The 14,300-nt window shown below is 37.1% G+C and overlaps 2 protein-coding genes across 2 annotated transcripts in view; one reads left to right on the forward strand and one right to left on the reverse strand.

Moving 5' to 3' along the window:
• The window catches only part of LOC108750667 (prolyl 4-hydroxylase subunit alpha-2), a 105,370-nt gene that overhangs the window by 77,317 nt on the left and 13,753 nt on the right, over positions 1 to 14,300 (forward strand). The window contains exon 2 of the mRNA XM_018490307.1: positions 2,034 to 2,230. Coding sequence (XP_018345809.1) covers positions 2,046 to 2,230 — 185 coding nt within the window. The 5' untranslated portion in view covers positions 2,034 to 2,045. The remainder of the gene's footprint in view (positions 1 to 2,033; positions 2,231 to 14,300) is intronic.
• LOC108750666 (probable helicase with zinc finger domain) overlaps positions 10,182 to 14,300 on the reverse strand; it is a 5,055-nt gene continuing 936 nt past the window's right edge. Inside the window, exons 2-6 of the mRNA XM_018490306.1 lie at positions 13,135 to 13,799; positions 11,808 to 12,497; positions 11,207 to 11,722; positions 10,626 to 10,903; positions 10,182 to 10,552 (exon numbers count right to left, since the gene is read on the reverse strand). Coding sequence (XP_018345808.1) covers positions 10,198 to 10,552; positions 10,626 to 10,903; positions 11,207 to 11,722; positions 11,808 to 12,497; positions 13,135 to 13,799 — 2,504 coding nt within the window. The 3' untranslated portion in view covers positions 10,182 to 10,197. The remainder of the gene's footprint in view (positions 10,553 to 10,625; positions 10,904 to 11,206; positions 11,723 to 11,807; positions 12,498 to 13,134; positions 13,800 to 14,300) is intronic.

A 14,300-nucleotide genomic window follows, 5' to 3' on the forward strand; every position in this document is an offset into this window, starting at 1 on the left:
CCATACATCGCAGGCCATTTACATCAAAAATTATTATTCCACGCAAACGATAATTTATTTGTACGGCTTTATATATGAAGGATTATTTCAGAAAATGTAGATACATATATTTATAAGGCAAAATACAATATGTTAGAAAAGGATAAAGGAACATTTGATATTACCGTTTATATCAAAATATAACAATATCGACATTGACGTAAAGCTTTTTGTCCTATTTCTTCAGTTTCATGACAATCGATATAATAAATTTTATTGAGATGAGCGATTAAATTGTTCTGAAATCACTTATTGCTTGAAAAAAAAAAAAAACCTCTGACTGACAAATCCAACTGCAACAAAATGTGCAACTTGCGAATGCTCCTGAGACGATTTGTGATCTTTAAAGTGCGTAATCTCTTCGCGCATTACACGAGTATCGAATATCGTAACGCCGAGTTATGCGGGTATTGACACGGCTCGCTCTCTCAAGCCACTCGCCACGAGAACAGCTCTCGAACGCGGCCGCAAAGTGGGACGAGATGGAGGTAGAAAAGCTACACGAGGGTGACACACGGGACGAGAGATCGGCCGCGGTGGCTTAAGAGCATGGAAGGGGATGTACATAGATGGAAAAGGTGAGAGAGGAGTTTACGTGACATCGTCGGCGTGACGGAATAAATCGTCGTTCCGACAGGTGTAAGTTGTACGATCAGCGCAAACTCCGGTCCTCTGCTAGCCGCAACTTTTCGCAACACAAACACGCGCGCGCGCGCGCGCGCGCTGATCCGTTACGTTCGTGGTGACACATCATCATCCCAGTTCGCAGCTTTCGACAGCGAAGCTTTCGACGAGAGTTCTGCTTTTCGTGGGAAAATTTTGGCGCCCACCAAAGTACGCGACTCCCAGGCTCTCGCATTGCTCTTTTACAGGGAACAATAGGATGCTGCGAGGATGGGATCGAGTCAATGTGTGTTTGTGAACCGCAACTCGGTCCTGGTATACGAAGTTGAGACGAAACTTTAGCGGGATGAGCAGCTACATTGAAGCGTAAATTATTATTTGAATGATGCATGAATAATAGCTGGGATAATCCCTTTATAATTTTTGATGAGAGGTAAATGGAAACGACGTCACAGAAAATAGGTAGAATTTATGCACGATTGTGGAGATACATATATGAAAAAATAATTATTTTCTGAAAATATGTTGCTGAGTTCATAAATTTATTTTCTGGTCCGTCATCTATTTATATTCGTTCTTATATAGTCAACGCCAATTTCAGCAGCAAAATAACAAATACCTCTTTGAAGTTAGCATTCCACTTTCAGAACTTCGATGTAACTTATAGATAAAGTAAAACTCTTTCTAAATGAAATTCTAAAGTTGCTGACATGCACGAAAAGAATTTTGATGATTTTTTGTTTCGCGAATAAAAAGTTTTTGTTTGTTAAAACTTTCTCGATGTTTTATTTCACAGTTTTAAATAACGTTTTGAGAATTCTATCAAAAAGAGGGAGAATTCTATAAATTATCTTTAATTAAAATAAAATAGATATCTCACATCTTAAGGATCTTTATTTTTTTATACTTCATTGTCAGAATTCTTTTCAAGATATATCAATAATTTTTTGACGAAGCGTCGAAATTTAATTAAACCGAAACTTAAAAAATGAATTTACAGATGACGTTACAGACAAATATTTATCACCATTCGACATTAGGATTTAGAAAGAAGAGGAAAACAACATCAAAATAGAAATTTGTCTCATAGAAAAAACATTCTGAAAATGCATATTTATTTGTACACATTGTGCATACTTGCGTATTTGTACAAATTTTGTGTACGTCTGCACAAATGTCTGCATAAAAAAATCCGATATCAAAGTTCATCACAGAATTTGTATGCAAATGACGTGAACTTTATGAACAAAATTTATTTATTATAGTACCGACATTATTTGACTATTATTTATGTGAATATATAAATAATAGAAAATGTGAAAATGTACGTATAAGTTTACTACATTTATAAATCTCTTTTTAATTAACAGTATCTGTCGGAGATGAGGAAGGCGACTCTGTTAGCTGTCATAACGATTTTACTATCGACGACGGCACGCGATGCCGTGGCAGAACTTTACACCGCTCTGGCGGATATGGAGGAGCTGCTCGAAACGGAAGCCGTGCTGATCGACACGTTAAACGGATACATCACGGCACAAGAGCAGCGATTGGCGACTCTGAGAAGGTAAAGAGCATCGACGTAACGAGATTTTTTTGCGAGCGATTCCCTTCAATTCCAATTAATTAAAGTAGGTCGTAACGTCGACTCTGGCGGGTCGAAAGATCCTCTGCGGCTAGATAGACGCGCTTTTGTCGATCTCGGGATTTCCTTAACGTTGCTACAAAACGTGTACCCGTGTATTTTCAGAGTCCCGAGAGGTTTTCAATATATTTCCGTGTCTTGCGTAACCCGCGCCAGAAGTCGTTTCCCGTTTTTGCTGCAGCTATACGGGAGATTGCAGCCCTTTGTGCCGTTGCTATTGGTACGAATACCCCCGTTGTGCAAGGCTGCTGTCGATTTTTTTTTCCTTTTTTTTTTTATTTATTCTCCCTTTTTAACATTTCACCAGGCATGTATACATATATTCATTCGGTCTACCGATATTTGATCAGCCACATGTAACGAATCATTCTGCAGAAATAATTTTTGCTCGTGCTCTCGACTCCTGTTAAATCTCTCTCTCTCTCTCTCTCTCTCTCTTTTCATCAGTACGCATAACAGCAAATAATCGAATTTAGAGCTCTTTCGGTTATCCTGAATACCATTTGACTTTATTATATCATGACATATCATGCGAAAATTGTTATCGATTAGCACGATCCCAGTGTTAATTAAACGCTGGTGGTCGAATAATAAAAATAATATGTGATATTAAAGTTGTACGGCGAGGAAGTCGAACATGAAAAGTAGATCACCGAGGCACTTATCGGCGCGACGATTTCCTCGTTCCATTTCCCTCGGAAGGCCGTTAAAACGAAAGGTGATTAAGGAAAGAGGGCTATTTCATGGGAAGACTTTCGCGAATGGCTCCCGCCCCCGACCGATTGTCCTTTTCTTTTTCTTTATCTTCCCGAAGGTGCGATTTGGCATGCTGCCTGATTCGATACCGATGCCTTCGACCACCTTTCGCGGATAAGAAAAGAAATAGGGTGAAAAGAAATCAGAAAGGAGTGAATACATTAAGATCGGATCCCCGATCTGACTAAAATCGACATTCCGTGCTGGAGAGATAATCGTAAAACCGAATCCCAAAGTGATCAAGCTCATTTACGGGACGTAATTTCGTGTCGGAGCAGCGAAGGACTGAAATTATCTCTTTACCATTGGTTACGATAAAAAACAAAACGAGCTTCGTAATTTACTTCGTAACTGGAGCAAGCGATAATTCACGTTAAGGTCAACTACAATCATTTAAAAAATATTAATGTAACTGCATTTCTCAATTAAAAATTGCTATATTATTTCGCAAGCTTTCGTTTCCTTTTAAAAAGACAACTAAATAAACGAACACCAGAGATTTACATTGTGTTACAGACGTCTACATTAATTTTTGATCCGATTGAATTTGTATTCAATTAATTTATTTTCCCTATAATTTAAGCTTTCGTGAATTTCTTTTTATTTATTAATTTTTTTGTTTTTGTTTTCCGAATAGAAAAAGTAACTTCGAACAATACGCTCTTTTGTTTTACGGCTGCAGCGAACAGTGCGCTTATTTCGCAAACCGCGACGCCATTAATCCAGCCGGAGGATAGTTTAGGCATTTCTGTCTGGCGCAACGGGAGCGGTGAAACGAGTAATACACGCGGGACAACGGAAAACTTTTCAGCAACATTTATGTAGGACGATCCCGCGCGGAATTTAACACACCGTCGACGACCGCGCGCGACTCGCTCTCGAGAAAATCCTGTCACGGACACGCGACAACGATGAGGAGAAGCGTGCGCCCGTCGTGTCGCGAACGGGAGGTTTTCCTCATCCCCGCGCTCTCAATTTCCATGGCCATTCAAAAATCCGCCATCGGATCGCAATCGGATCGCGCAGCAATCACGCAGCAAAATTCTGCGTTCGCACTCACGCCCGCGGCTTGCTCCCGCGCGAATTTCGTTAATTCCGAATCGATCGGAAACTCACGGACGAAGATCCTTTTTTTTTTTGTTAACGTCCATAAATTGTCTGACGATGATATTAGCGTATTGTCGATGCGCTGAATTAAATACACATTGAGGAAAAAAATGTTCGTTCGAATTGGAATTTTAAATTAATTGCTTATTTGACTAAATCAATTTAATCGTTTGTGTATTTCTTTTATTCAAGAATGCGCACTGATTGTGAGAGAAAAAGCATGATAAAATAATTACGGTTAAAAGCTTCATTTTTTATGATTATATTGCCATATTGGTAATAACAACCATAAGTATGTATATGTTCTCTCAAACATGAGAAGATTGTATTATAAATCATGATAATTTCAAATATTATTGTAGAATATTAAGATTTAAATGATAAATAAAATAAACATTTTTATCCAGTAAATGCGATCACAATTATATAATTGACTATAACCATTTTCTTAAATTTATTTACGTGGTAATAATAACTAAAAAATATGTTAAGAAAAACTAAAGATTTTCAAGCAGTGACTGTTATTAATACGGCAATTGACTATATTTGCGTGATTAAAACAACTGTAAATATATGTACAAATTGTCCCAAAAATTGACTGTAAATTATAGTTAAATTGAGATAATTGTAACCATTTTTTGTCTCTCAGTGTATTTATTTAAGTCAAATAATATATGTTTGACTTAAATACATACAATTTTCGAAAGAAATAAAGGGAATGAAATTAATTCAATCAAATGAACGATCTTTTTCTCATATCAGTGCATATATCCAAGAATATTCCGACTACTTATCAAGATTTGCGCACTAAAATAATTTTTAGCGGATGACAAACAGAAATTCAGTCATTAGTTAATGTGTAATTCAGAGCTAATCGCTCGTAACTTTTTTTTACTGCACTTTACTCTGTTCGAAATAACATTTGTGGATGTATACGCAGCGAGATCGCGAATGAGACACTCGAGTGATTCGGTCCAATGATGCGCGACGAACGGTGATAAGTTTTCGTCTCGAGTCTCGCCTCAGAATCAGACCATTATCTGCCGAATAATTACTCATGCGAACAAAGTTTGTAATCTACCGGGATTCTCTAAGCTAGCGATAAATCAACCATCGTAGCCGTCCATCATAGTCGAACTATCAAATACGAGCGAGAGGAAAATCATTTTCGAAGAATATATCGCCGATTTTGAACAGGTTTCCCGTCTGCCCACCTGGCTCTTCCTTTTTTTCTCTCCGCCGTTCCGTTTCCCGTTTTGCATGGATGTTCAAAGTTCAACGATTGTAATCCAGTCACGGGATAGCCATTTCATGCGTGTAAAATTCGAAGGTGCGCAGACATACGAACACACCGCGAAAGCGAGTGTATAATCGACACGTACGCGAAACTGATGGAGATAACGTATGATTCCGTGCTACGGTTTATGCACTGCTTACCGTGTACACGAAGATTGCATGTGTCGCACATTTTATCTACTGTGCGAATCCACCGAGGAAAGTATCTCCAAATATTTTTTTTTTTTTTTTTTTTCACAATCTGAAAAGCATGTAGGATCGGCTTAATCGGTGAATTTAATTTATATTATTTGAAGAGATTTTTAGAGCGATTTTGGAAATTTGTATATCCATTTTTATATTCTTGGAAAACTACACCGTTGAGAGAAAAGAATTGCTCATTCTATCTTCCTTAATTAAACGAAGAAGAGTGAATTTCGATCTTCTTTTCTAAAGTATTAACATCTTTTAAGACATTACTTATGATGGTCTAAAGCCCAAGACACAACGAAAAGGAATAGCTTTCAAATCAAGAACAAAATATGAATACCGGCTCTAATCTTCTAGTTAGATTTAATAATATCCTATTAAATTTTATATAATCAATTTTCAATTATTATTTTTAAGCATTATTAGGTAAAGAAGTAGTTTTTGGTAGAAAACGATTTTCCGTTGTAACGAGAGGAAGTCTTTTCATATACTTGCGCTTGAATATTTTTCTCCGTAATCTGAAAAGTATTCGGTATCGGCTGGATTAAGCGCGGATGTAATTTTACCGAAGGGAAAAGCACGCGTGATTGCGATACGACGCTTCTAGGAAGATTTATCGTTTTATTTTACGCAATCCGATAGAAACGAGAGGATCGCGCGAGAGGACAATTGCAAGTTAATTATCGTGTGTCCGCACAGTTTCGATAGCAGATTTCAATCGGTGATCAGTTAACATTCGATTTGGAATCGATTGTTCGCAATTCTTTGCTCTTTTTTTTTTTGTTCGAAATAACACTGCACGTATATCCGGTCGTTCAACACTTGGCTCATTCAGTCCCACACAGTCGTCGCGAAATGGCAGCGTTCTATCTATCAGAGTAATCGCGCGAGTTTCCGTAAGTCGTTCGCGGATATTAAATGCGTCTTATCTCGCTCACGAAACGGGCGCTGCTCCGAGCAAGGAGTAGTAGATTTCGGACGCGCTTATCCGACCCCCGTGATTACGCGCACGCAAATTGGTGCATTTGGCCAACGCGAGAGCTCGCCGGCCGGCGAATCGAAGGATTTCATTTCGATTCGTCGATTCAGGAAGTATCGTGCGTCTGAAATAAAACCGAGATTCGTTTCATTCCACGCGCCAATAATTCATTTGCATGTCAGGAAGGAGAGTCAAAGAGGAGGCGAACGTACAGCCAAGAGCCAGCGGTGGTAGTTCAACGGAGGGAAACGTTCACGGCAGTTACGTGGGTAAGGTGAATTTTCAAGCTAGGGATTCGTGGGACAAACGAGTCGGGTCGAGACGCAACCACCGGAAGCGCCATTACTGGTATTAATAATCGCGATTACGCGATGGTACGGGTAGCCGTTCGAGCGCTCCCTCGGGAGAGCGAGAGCGTCGTTGTAATTGGCTCCGATAAGATAACAAAGTTCTATCACAAGCGCGTCCGCGCCCTGTAACTATTTGCTTCTAATTAAACGTCCCGCCTGGCGATCGATTTGTTTTTATCGTCGATTCGAGAGGATCGCGCAGACGGACGTTGAAACGAGTCTTTGTCGAGGATCCTCATTTACTTTCGTTGCCTTTTATTAATTGCCATCGGTACTGCGCGACGTTTCTTTTTTTCTTCTCGTATTGTTTCCTTTTTTTTTCTTATCGTCCCAAAGGTAAGGTCGATCGCGATGATACGGATCTTATTCCGTAGATGTTTATTTATAATATGTTTGCGCGAGCGAACGTAAAATACACATATTTTTATACGCAGCACGGTAAAGTATACGTGTTTTTTTTTTTTTATAATCTTTAGAAGACGGTGGTTTACTTTTAAAATCATACAATTTCTTTTTAATTAATTTTACTTAATCTATTATAATCCATTATGTCATTGTATTTTTTGCTTCAAAATATGAAGCACTTTTCAATGCCACTATAGTTTTCCTGTAGAAGCTAATTTTTTAATAACATAATGTTAAAATGCATGTGAATTAATAACTGGTTTTACGTGTCGTTATTATGTAAACTTCATTTATTTTCATTAATAATAGTGAAACGATAATTTTATGTTGATGTAAAACATTAATTTAACGGTAAAATTATTTAAAATATATTTATATATGTTCTTCTCGTTCTTTATTCTTTTTTGTTTTTCAATGAAATTATAACTCAGAAATTTCAGTGGATATTGAAATATGGAATACTCAACGCTCTGAAAAGTGGAGGAGCTAAACAATCCTTCACGTTAGAAGAGATGAAAATATTGCCGTTATTTTTTACGTTAACGAATTGTTCAAAACAACGACGCAATTTAAAAATCGGACATAACTGATTTTTTCAAACGAATGTCTGCTTCGTAAAATGTGCAACCGATATTTGTTGGAGAAATTACTCGTGACCGAGCATATCAGAATTACTTCCCGGAAATATTCGGTTTGACTAATTGAGAGATATGAAAAAGGGAACGTGATTTGCACGCGTAAACTTGCATATTCACGCTATTATGTACGTTATATTTAATTTTCCGGTAATTAGAGAAAACACGATTGGAATTATCGATGGAATTCTGATAATATTTCTCCTTTTCGCTGCGCACGAGAAATCGATCGCACGGTATGCGCCGCGTGAAATTCGACCTCCAGGATTGCTGCAATATTTTCCGCGATAAGACTGAATATTCAACAAGCTTAAGATTTTTTAATAAAAACTTTATTCATTTCCGATAAAATCCCGATTAAACTAACAGTAAAGCTCACACCTCAGTATACCTAATATGTATATGGATCGCATTCTAGTATCATCAAATTTCAATTATAAAGAGGTATTCCAGTCTTTTCATATAAGAATTTAATCAAATGTTAAAAATAAATATTGAAAATAAATATAAGAATAATTAATATACATGTAGGCATTCCTGTCAATTTTTTCAAATTTTTTGTCCATATAGGTTTTTTCGAATAATTTTGCAAAATAGCTGAAATTCTTACAAGAAGGAGGGTTTTAAATAATTTAATTGTAAACAAAATATAAGAATTTTAAAAAGTTATATGGATATAAAAGAATGAGTTAAAATAAAGTTTCACCGTATTATTTCGTGTAAGAGTATAAAATGTTCATTTTATTCAAATATGACTTCACACTAATGGCAACATCGTTTCTATCAAAAATAATAATACAATTTTAATAATAAATTATAGTTTTTCTGCTTAAATTTTATTTAATCGTGATCTTGCATTTTTTGTGCTCTCGTGTTAAGATAAGAAAAGTCACTCCCCTCGACTTTTTTAAGAACCTCCTTAATGTAGAATAATTTTGTATGTTTCTTCGAGTTACATTTTACTATATTCTGCATATTCCGCGTTTCCCTTGTACATATATCGAATTGAATTAATGTAATTGCTCAAATTATTAACGTAATCGAATATGCTAACGTATTGCTTTGTATCAAGAACGAAACTTGGTATTTTGCAATATTCCTTAGATGGAAGCCCCACCTCTATCCTAATTCAATTAGCGTCAACATATAGATATACAGAGATCTGTGAGACGATACTCCTAACAGCAGCAGATCGGATCGCACGGGATACAAGTCGCGGCATAGAATTACATATCGAATATTCGTGGATGCAGCAGCATCGAAGCTGCATGTAGCATACGTGTCTGCGTGTACACGCGTGCTCTGCCTTTAGGCATTAGACAATACCTGGGTCGCGTATCAACGACGTATCTATCGTCGTTGTATGTCCTGATACATCATCCCTTCTCCGAAGGATAACATCACGTTGTTAATACGAGAAAATTAACACGCGATATTTTAGGATTTCGAGCATTAGCACAATCAAACGTAGTTCGAAATACAGTACGTTGGATCTTGAGAAGAATTGAGGAACGACATTAAGGCTTTTTTACGAAATATAGTTTTATTCTTGATAAAAATAAAAATAAAATATACATATGTATATATATAAATTATAAGACAATAAATTTTTTAAATAAGAGATACAAGAGATGTTTTTTTATTTAGAAATATATATTGTCTTATAATCGATAATGTTGAATCTGAAGAAAATCTAGATATAATAAATTAATTTATGGAATTCTCGCTCTGTACACATATTACATATTTATGAAATTATGCCCATATTGTTTAAATGTCTAGATAAAACGAAGGTTTTAAGAAATTCAATCAACTATTAATACAAAATATTCGAGGTATATAATTCGTATTTTTCTTAATAATGTGTTAGTAGATAATTCAATCGTACAACAAAAAGTAGAGAGATTTATACTTTCATATCATGAACGCTCGTGATACACATCTTAATATATAAACAAACATACAATTTACATACATATTTTATACATTATAGACAATCATACTATCACACAAATGAGAATTAGACTCAATGCACACGTATATAAATTCAATATAGATTTCATTTTATAGCGATCGATGCGATCGAAAGAAGTGCTGACAGTAATACCAGCAAAACGTAGTTTCGAAATTCGTAAAATAATCAATAAAGATTCTTATTTGCATTATGCTTCATCACATTGGCTGTTGTGGAGGGTAAATTAATGGATACCAAACCGGTACTTGAATATACTGCACGAAGCACAAGGGCGGTGCTCTGGGGAAAAATTCCCTTGCATGCGGATTCAAAGGCGATATTTGGATTTTCGAAACTTGATTCAGATGCGACTGCAATTCTTTTCGATCCATCCCATACAAATCGGCCATTTCTAGATATTTTTTCCAAAGATCTTTGCAGCAACCTATAGTAAGCAAAGCGACTGGATCGCCTACCACTGCTACAAAACATTTCGCTCTGGTCAACGCAGTGTTTAATAAGCGTGGATCAGTTAAAAAGCCGTAGTCCTTGATTTTTACCTCGGCGGACGATCTGTAACAATCGATACTATGTACAAGCGTTCTAAAGTAAAATGTGCTAGTGTCATTTGTAGCAAAGTCGATACCTGTCAGATATCCTTGTCCGGACTGTACTGATAAAAACTGCGGTGAATTGTTTGCCTTGGACGTTTAACACCCTCTCGACAGACACGTCGAAAAGTAAACGCTTGCGCAATTCGATTCGCAATCGTTGTACTTGTTCAGGATAATACGACAAGACTCCAATAGAGCCGTCGTTATATGGACCCCATTGTTGCGTCGGCCATGCTCTTCTCAATTCCAGTACACGATTCGCTAGTTCTTCTGCTTCCGTGGCATGGTGATATCCCGTAGAACATCTAGCCTAGTAATTAGAAATCGATCTAAATGATCCCTTTATTTTGAAGTCCAATTGAAGAGTTTAAGCCAAAAAAAACAGTACATTTTAATTGTCAAATCTTTTACAAAAAACTATCTGATTAAAAAAATTTACTATCTAAGAATATCTTTTTTTATTTCCGTATGGCCTACATACACAATAATTTATAAATATATACAGTAAATCGACAAAATAATTTAAACAGAAAATACGTAGGATTTTTTTCGACAGACTGCATCAAGCCTTTTATTCTACATTAGTCTCAATGTTTTGAAATAATCCGTGTACCTGTTCTTCCGCGCCGTTAACAGCATAAAATATCAATGGTTTAAGGACTGGGTGCTTCAATAGTTTCATGTTAGCAGGTTTAACCATCCCGTCATAAAACGTTTCAGATGTGTACTTGATTATATCCGCGTGTGCGCGATAATTCTGACATAAATGTATCCGACATGGATGTTCCGGCGGATAGTACGCGTACATTCTCTCCAGAAGACTAATGCCCAATCCTCGCTCGTTCGCTAGTATGCTGTAGATTTCTGGTGCGAGTTGCATTTGATCACCTGCCAGAAGCAAGCGAGTTTCTCGGTTCGCCAAAGTCAGAGCTATCAATGCCTCGCATTCCATAGCCTGAGCCGCTTCGTCGATAACTATGTGAGTTGGCGACAATTTAAGGCTCATCAGGCAGCTGGATGTTGCCAATGTTGTAACTATTAGACCACACTTTTGAAGATCTGCTGCAACTGGATCGCGGAAACGACCGTGTTCATCCATTAAGCAGTACTTCTGCACCGTCGGATGTACCTAAATCGCGAAAATAACCAAGTCGCCAATGATAGATATGGCTACTAAAAAAAAAAAAAGAAATTAGATAACATTGCTCACCTACCGTATTCAAAGAACGCAGTTTGTAATATATCCTAACGGGCTTAAGTCTTATGTCTTTATCCTTATTGTACCAAATATGGAAGAATTCCTTAATGTAAAGATCGGCGGCGCTGTTGCTATGCGTACACAAAAGTATTCGGTTGTTCGTATTTTGTACAAGCATACGCAGCATGTGCGCTATGGTGAATGTCTTTCCCGTGCCGAATGGTCCCAACAAAAGGACTGGTGGTGAAGTCTTAATCGACAATGTTATTACAGTGACTGCTTGTTTCTGTTCATGATTGAGCGGCGAGTCCAATAATAGATTAGAGAGGATACTAAGATTACCGGAGTCAACCTGTAGAAAGTCATAGACAATCTCTTTGTCAGTCTTGTGCTGTTCATCCATTAGAAACACCAGGTTCATATCCCCGAGACTATCTACTGCCAAGTGCCATTCACAGAAGTTCAAACGATTCAACACGAATTGTACTTCGACCTCGAGTTCGTTGTGCTCCTTCAAGTCCCAACAAGCCACACATTCTTTGCTTAGTCTCACATGTATGGAGTGCGAGTTTTTATCTTCGATGTGAGCTTCGAAGACGTTAAACTTTGTTTCCTTGCCCCATAATTTGAGTAGAACGCTATTACAACTGCGCTGTAGGAGTCTGCCACTCTGCGTATCCTCCAAGATGTCCCGACTGAGTGGGATCTGTGGTGACAATAAATTTCACGCGTTGGATATAAGCGATCAAAAGAGAAATGACGTATCATTATTTGATCTTAAATGGGGAGTGAACGTAATTGAGCGGGAACTGAATTCGATTGGACGCACACTAGTGCATATTAAAGTCGCATTGTACACTGATTTTATTTATGTAAAAGTAATAAATCTCTATGTAAAAATACAAATATTTCAATTATATATATAATTATATATATATATAAAATGCATATTTCACTTAACAGCGCGCACGCACGCACGCACACACACACACACACAATAAAATATATTAAAGATTTCATAACTCAATCCGTTTCTTATATTTATATTAAACTTACATTTTTACATTAATTTATATACGATGACTTTAATGTGCACCAGTTTGCACTGAGTGCGTCCAATCGAATTCACTATAAACGAATATATTTATATATAAACGAATCTAGCAGAAAATATACACGCGAATAAGTGTAATATAAAAGTGTATAATGCATGCGTTCCCAAGAGAAAACTGTGACAAACCGTACAATGAATAAGTAGATATCACGCACGATCGTGTGCCAGCGCGGTGAACAGGGAGTAAAAAGCAGCAAGAGAGTCTCCTAGAAGCCAGAAAGAATCGCACCTGAGCGAAGAGCTCACCCGGCGGCGTGTATTTAACGATGGTGGAGGCATCGCTGTTGAACAGTACGTAATGCGACATGAGACGTAACCATGAGAGCTGGTTGTATCTTGAAATCTGCTCGTGTCGTGCGACCTCTTCGAGGGTGATCAACTCGTGCATGCGACCCCGGTAGTTCTTTGGCGTTAACCGATTGTCTGACAACGTATTCTGAGTGAGGACAAAGTTCTGTCTGTCTGGACATGGGTAGATCCGCGATAGTTTGGTCTCTCGTGGATTGGCGTGCGGCATGAAGGGTGAATAGAATTCGTAGGGGTTCTTCCATCTCAACGATATTTGCGACTGCTGATAATTTGTTGCTCTTTGTATCCGTTCGTAGTCTTTGATAAGCAAGTAGTCCGCACAGATTCTCTGGAGGTATACTGGCGCACTCAGGAAGCCAAAGACTAGGTCTTGCCGATATGTGCTGTGTTTTTTTGCAGTGAAACCAACAATCACCAGATATTGTCTCTTATCTTCTTGAGAATCACCCAGGTAGGGACCATGCCACCACTCCTGCCCATTCGTCACTCCAATTTTTACACCATCCTTCTTTTGCACTGACTTCAGGAAGAAATTGGCTCGATGATCGTCGGATATCAAGGCCACATTCTGTAATTCTTGACCACCTTTCGGGATCGAAGATTGGTAAGGGTAAAACAGGTGAAATGGAATAGCTTAAGTAATCGCATTAATGTATTACTTGCTGAGATGTTGCAAGTATAATTTCTCTACTGTTATGCACTGTTTTATGTGTTATCAAAGCAATTGGAAACAAATTGATGATCATAAACAGGAAGTTAATTGTAACGTAACTGACAAAAAAATATATTAATCTAGAAGAGATAAAAAAGGTCTGTTGTTTGAATATTTTTCGAAATTATTATTGTACATGTATTATATAGGATTATTATAAAACTGAAAATTAAAGAAAAGTCAGGGAATTTTGCAAAATTTTCTGCAAAATTAAAATTCTTGGCTTAAAACAAATTCAATATGTGTACATTATACCTACGGTTTTAAAATATTTAATAATTAAATGCAAGTAATGTTAGAAACATTAATAATAATTTACATTGCTATATTAATTAATCTTAAAAAAATATATTGTACTGTACTATATATATATA

The sequence above is a fragment of the Trachymyrmex septentrionalis genome, unplaced genomic scaffold (genome assembly GCF_001594115.1).
Source record: "Trachymyrmex septentrionalis isolate Tsep2-gDNA-1 unplaced genomic scaffold, Tsep1.0 scaffold37, whole genome shotgun sequence".
NCBI lineage: Eukaryota > Metazoa > Arthropoda > Insecta > Hymenoptera > Formicidae > Trachymyrmex > Trachymyrmex septentrionalis.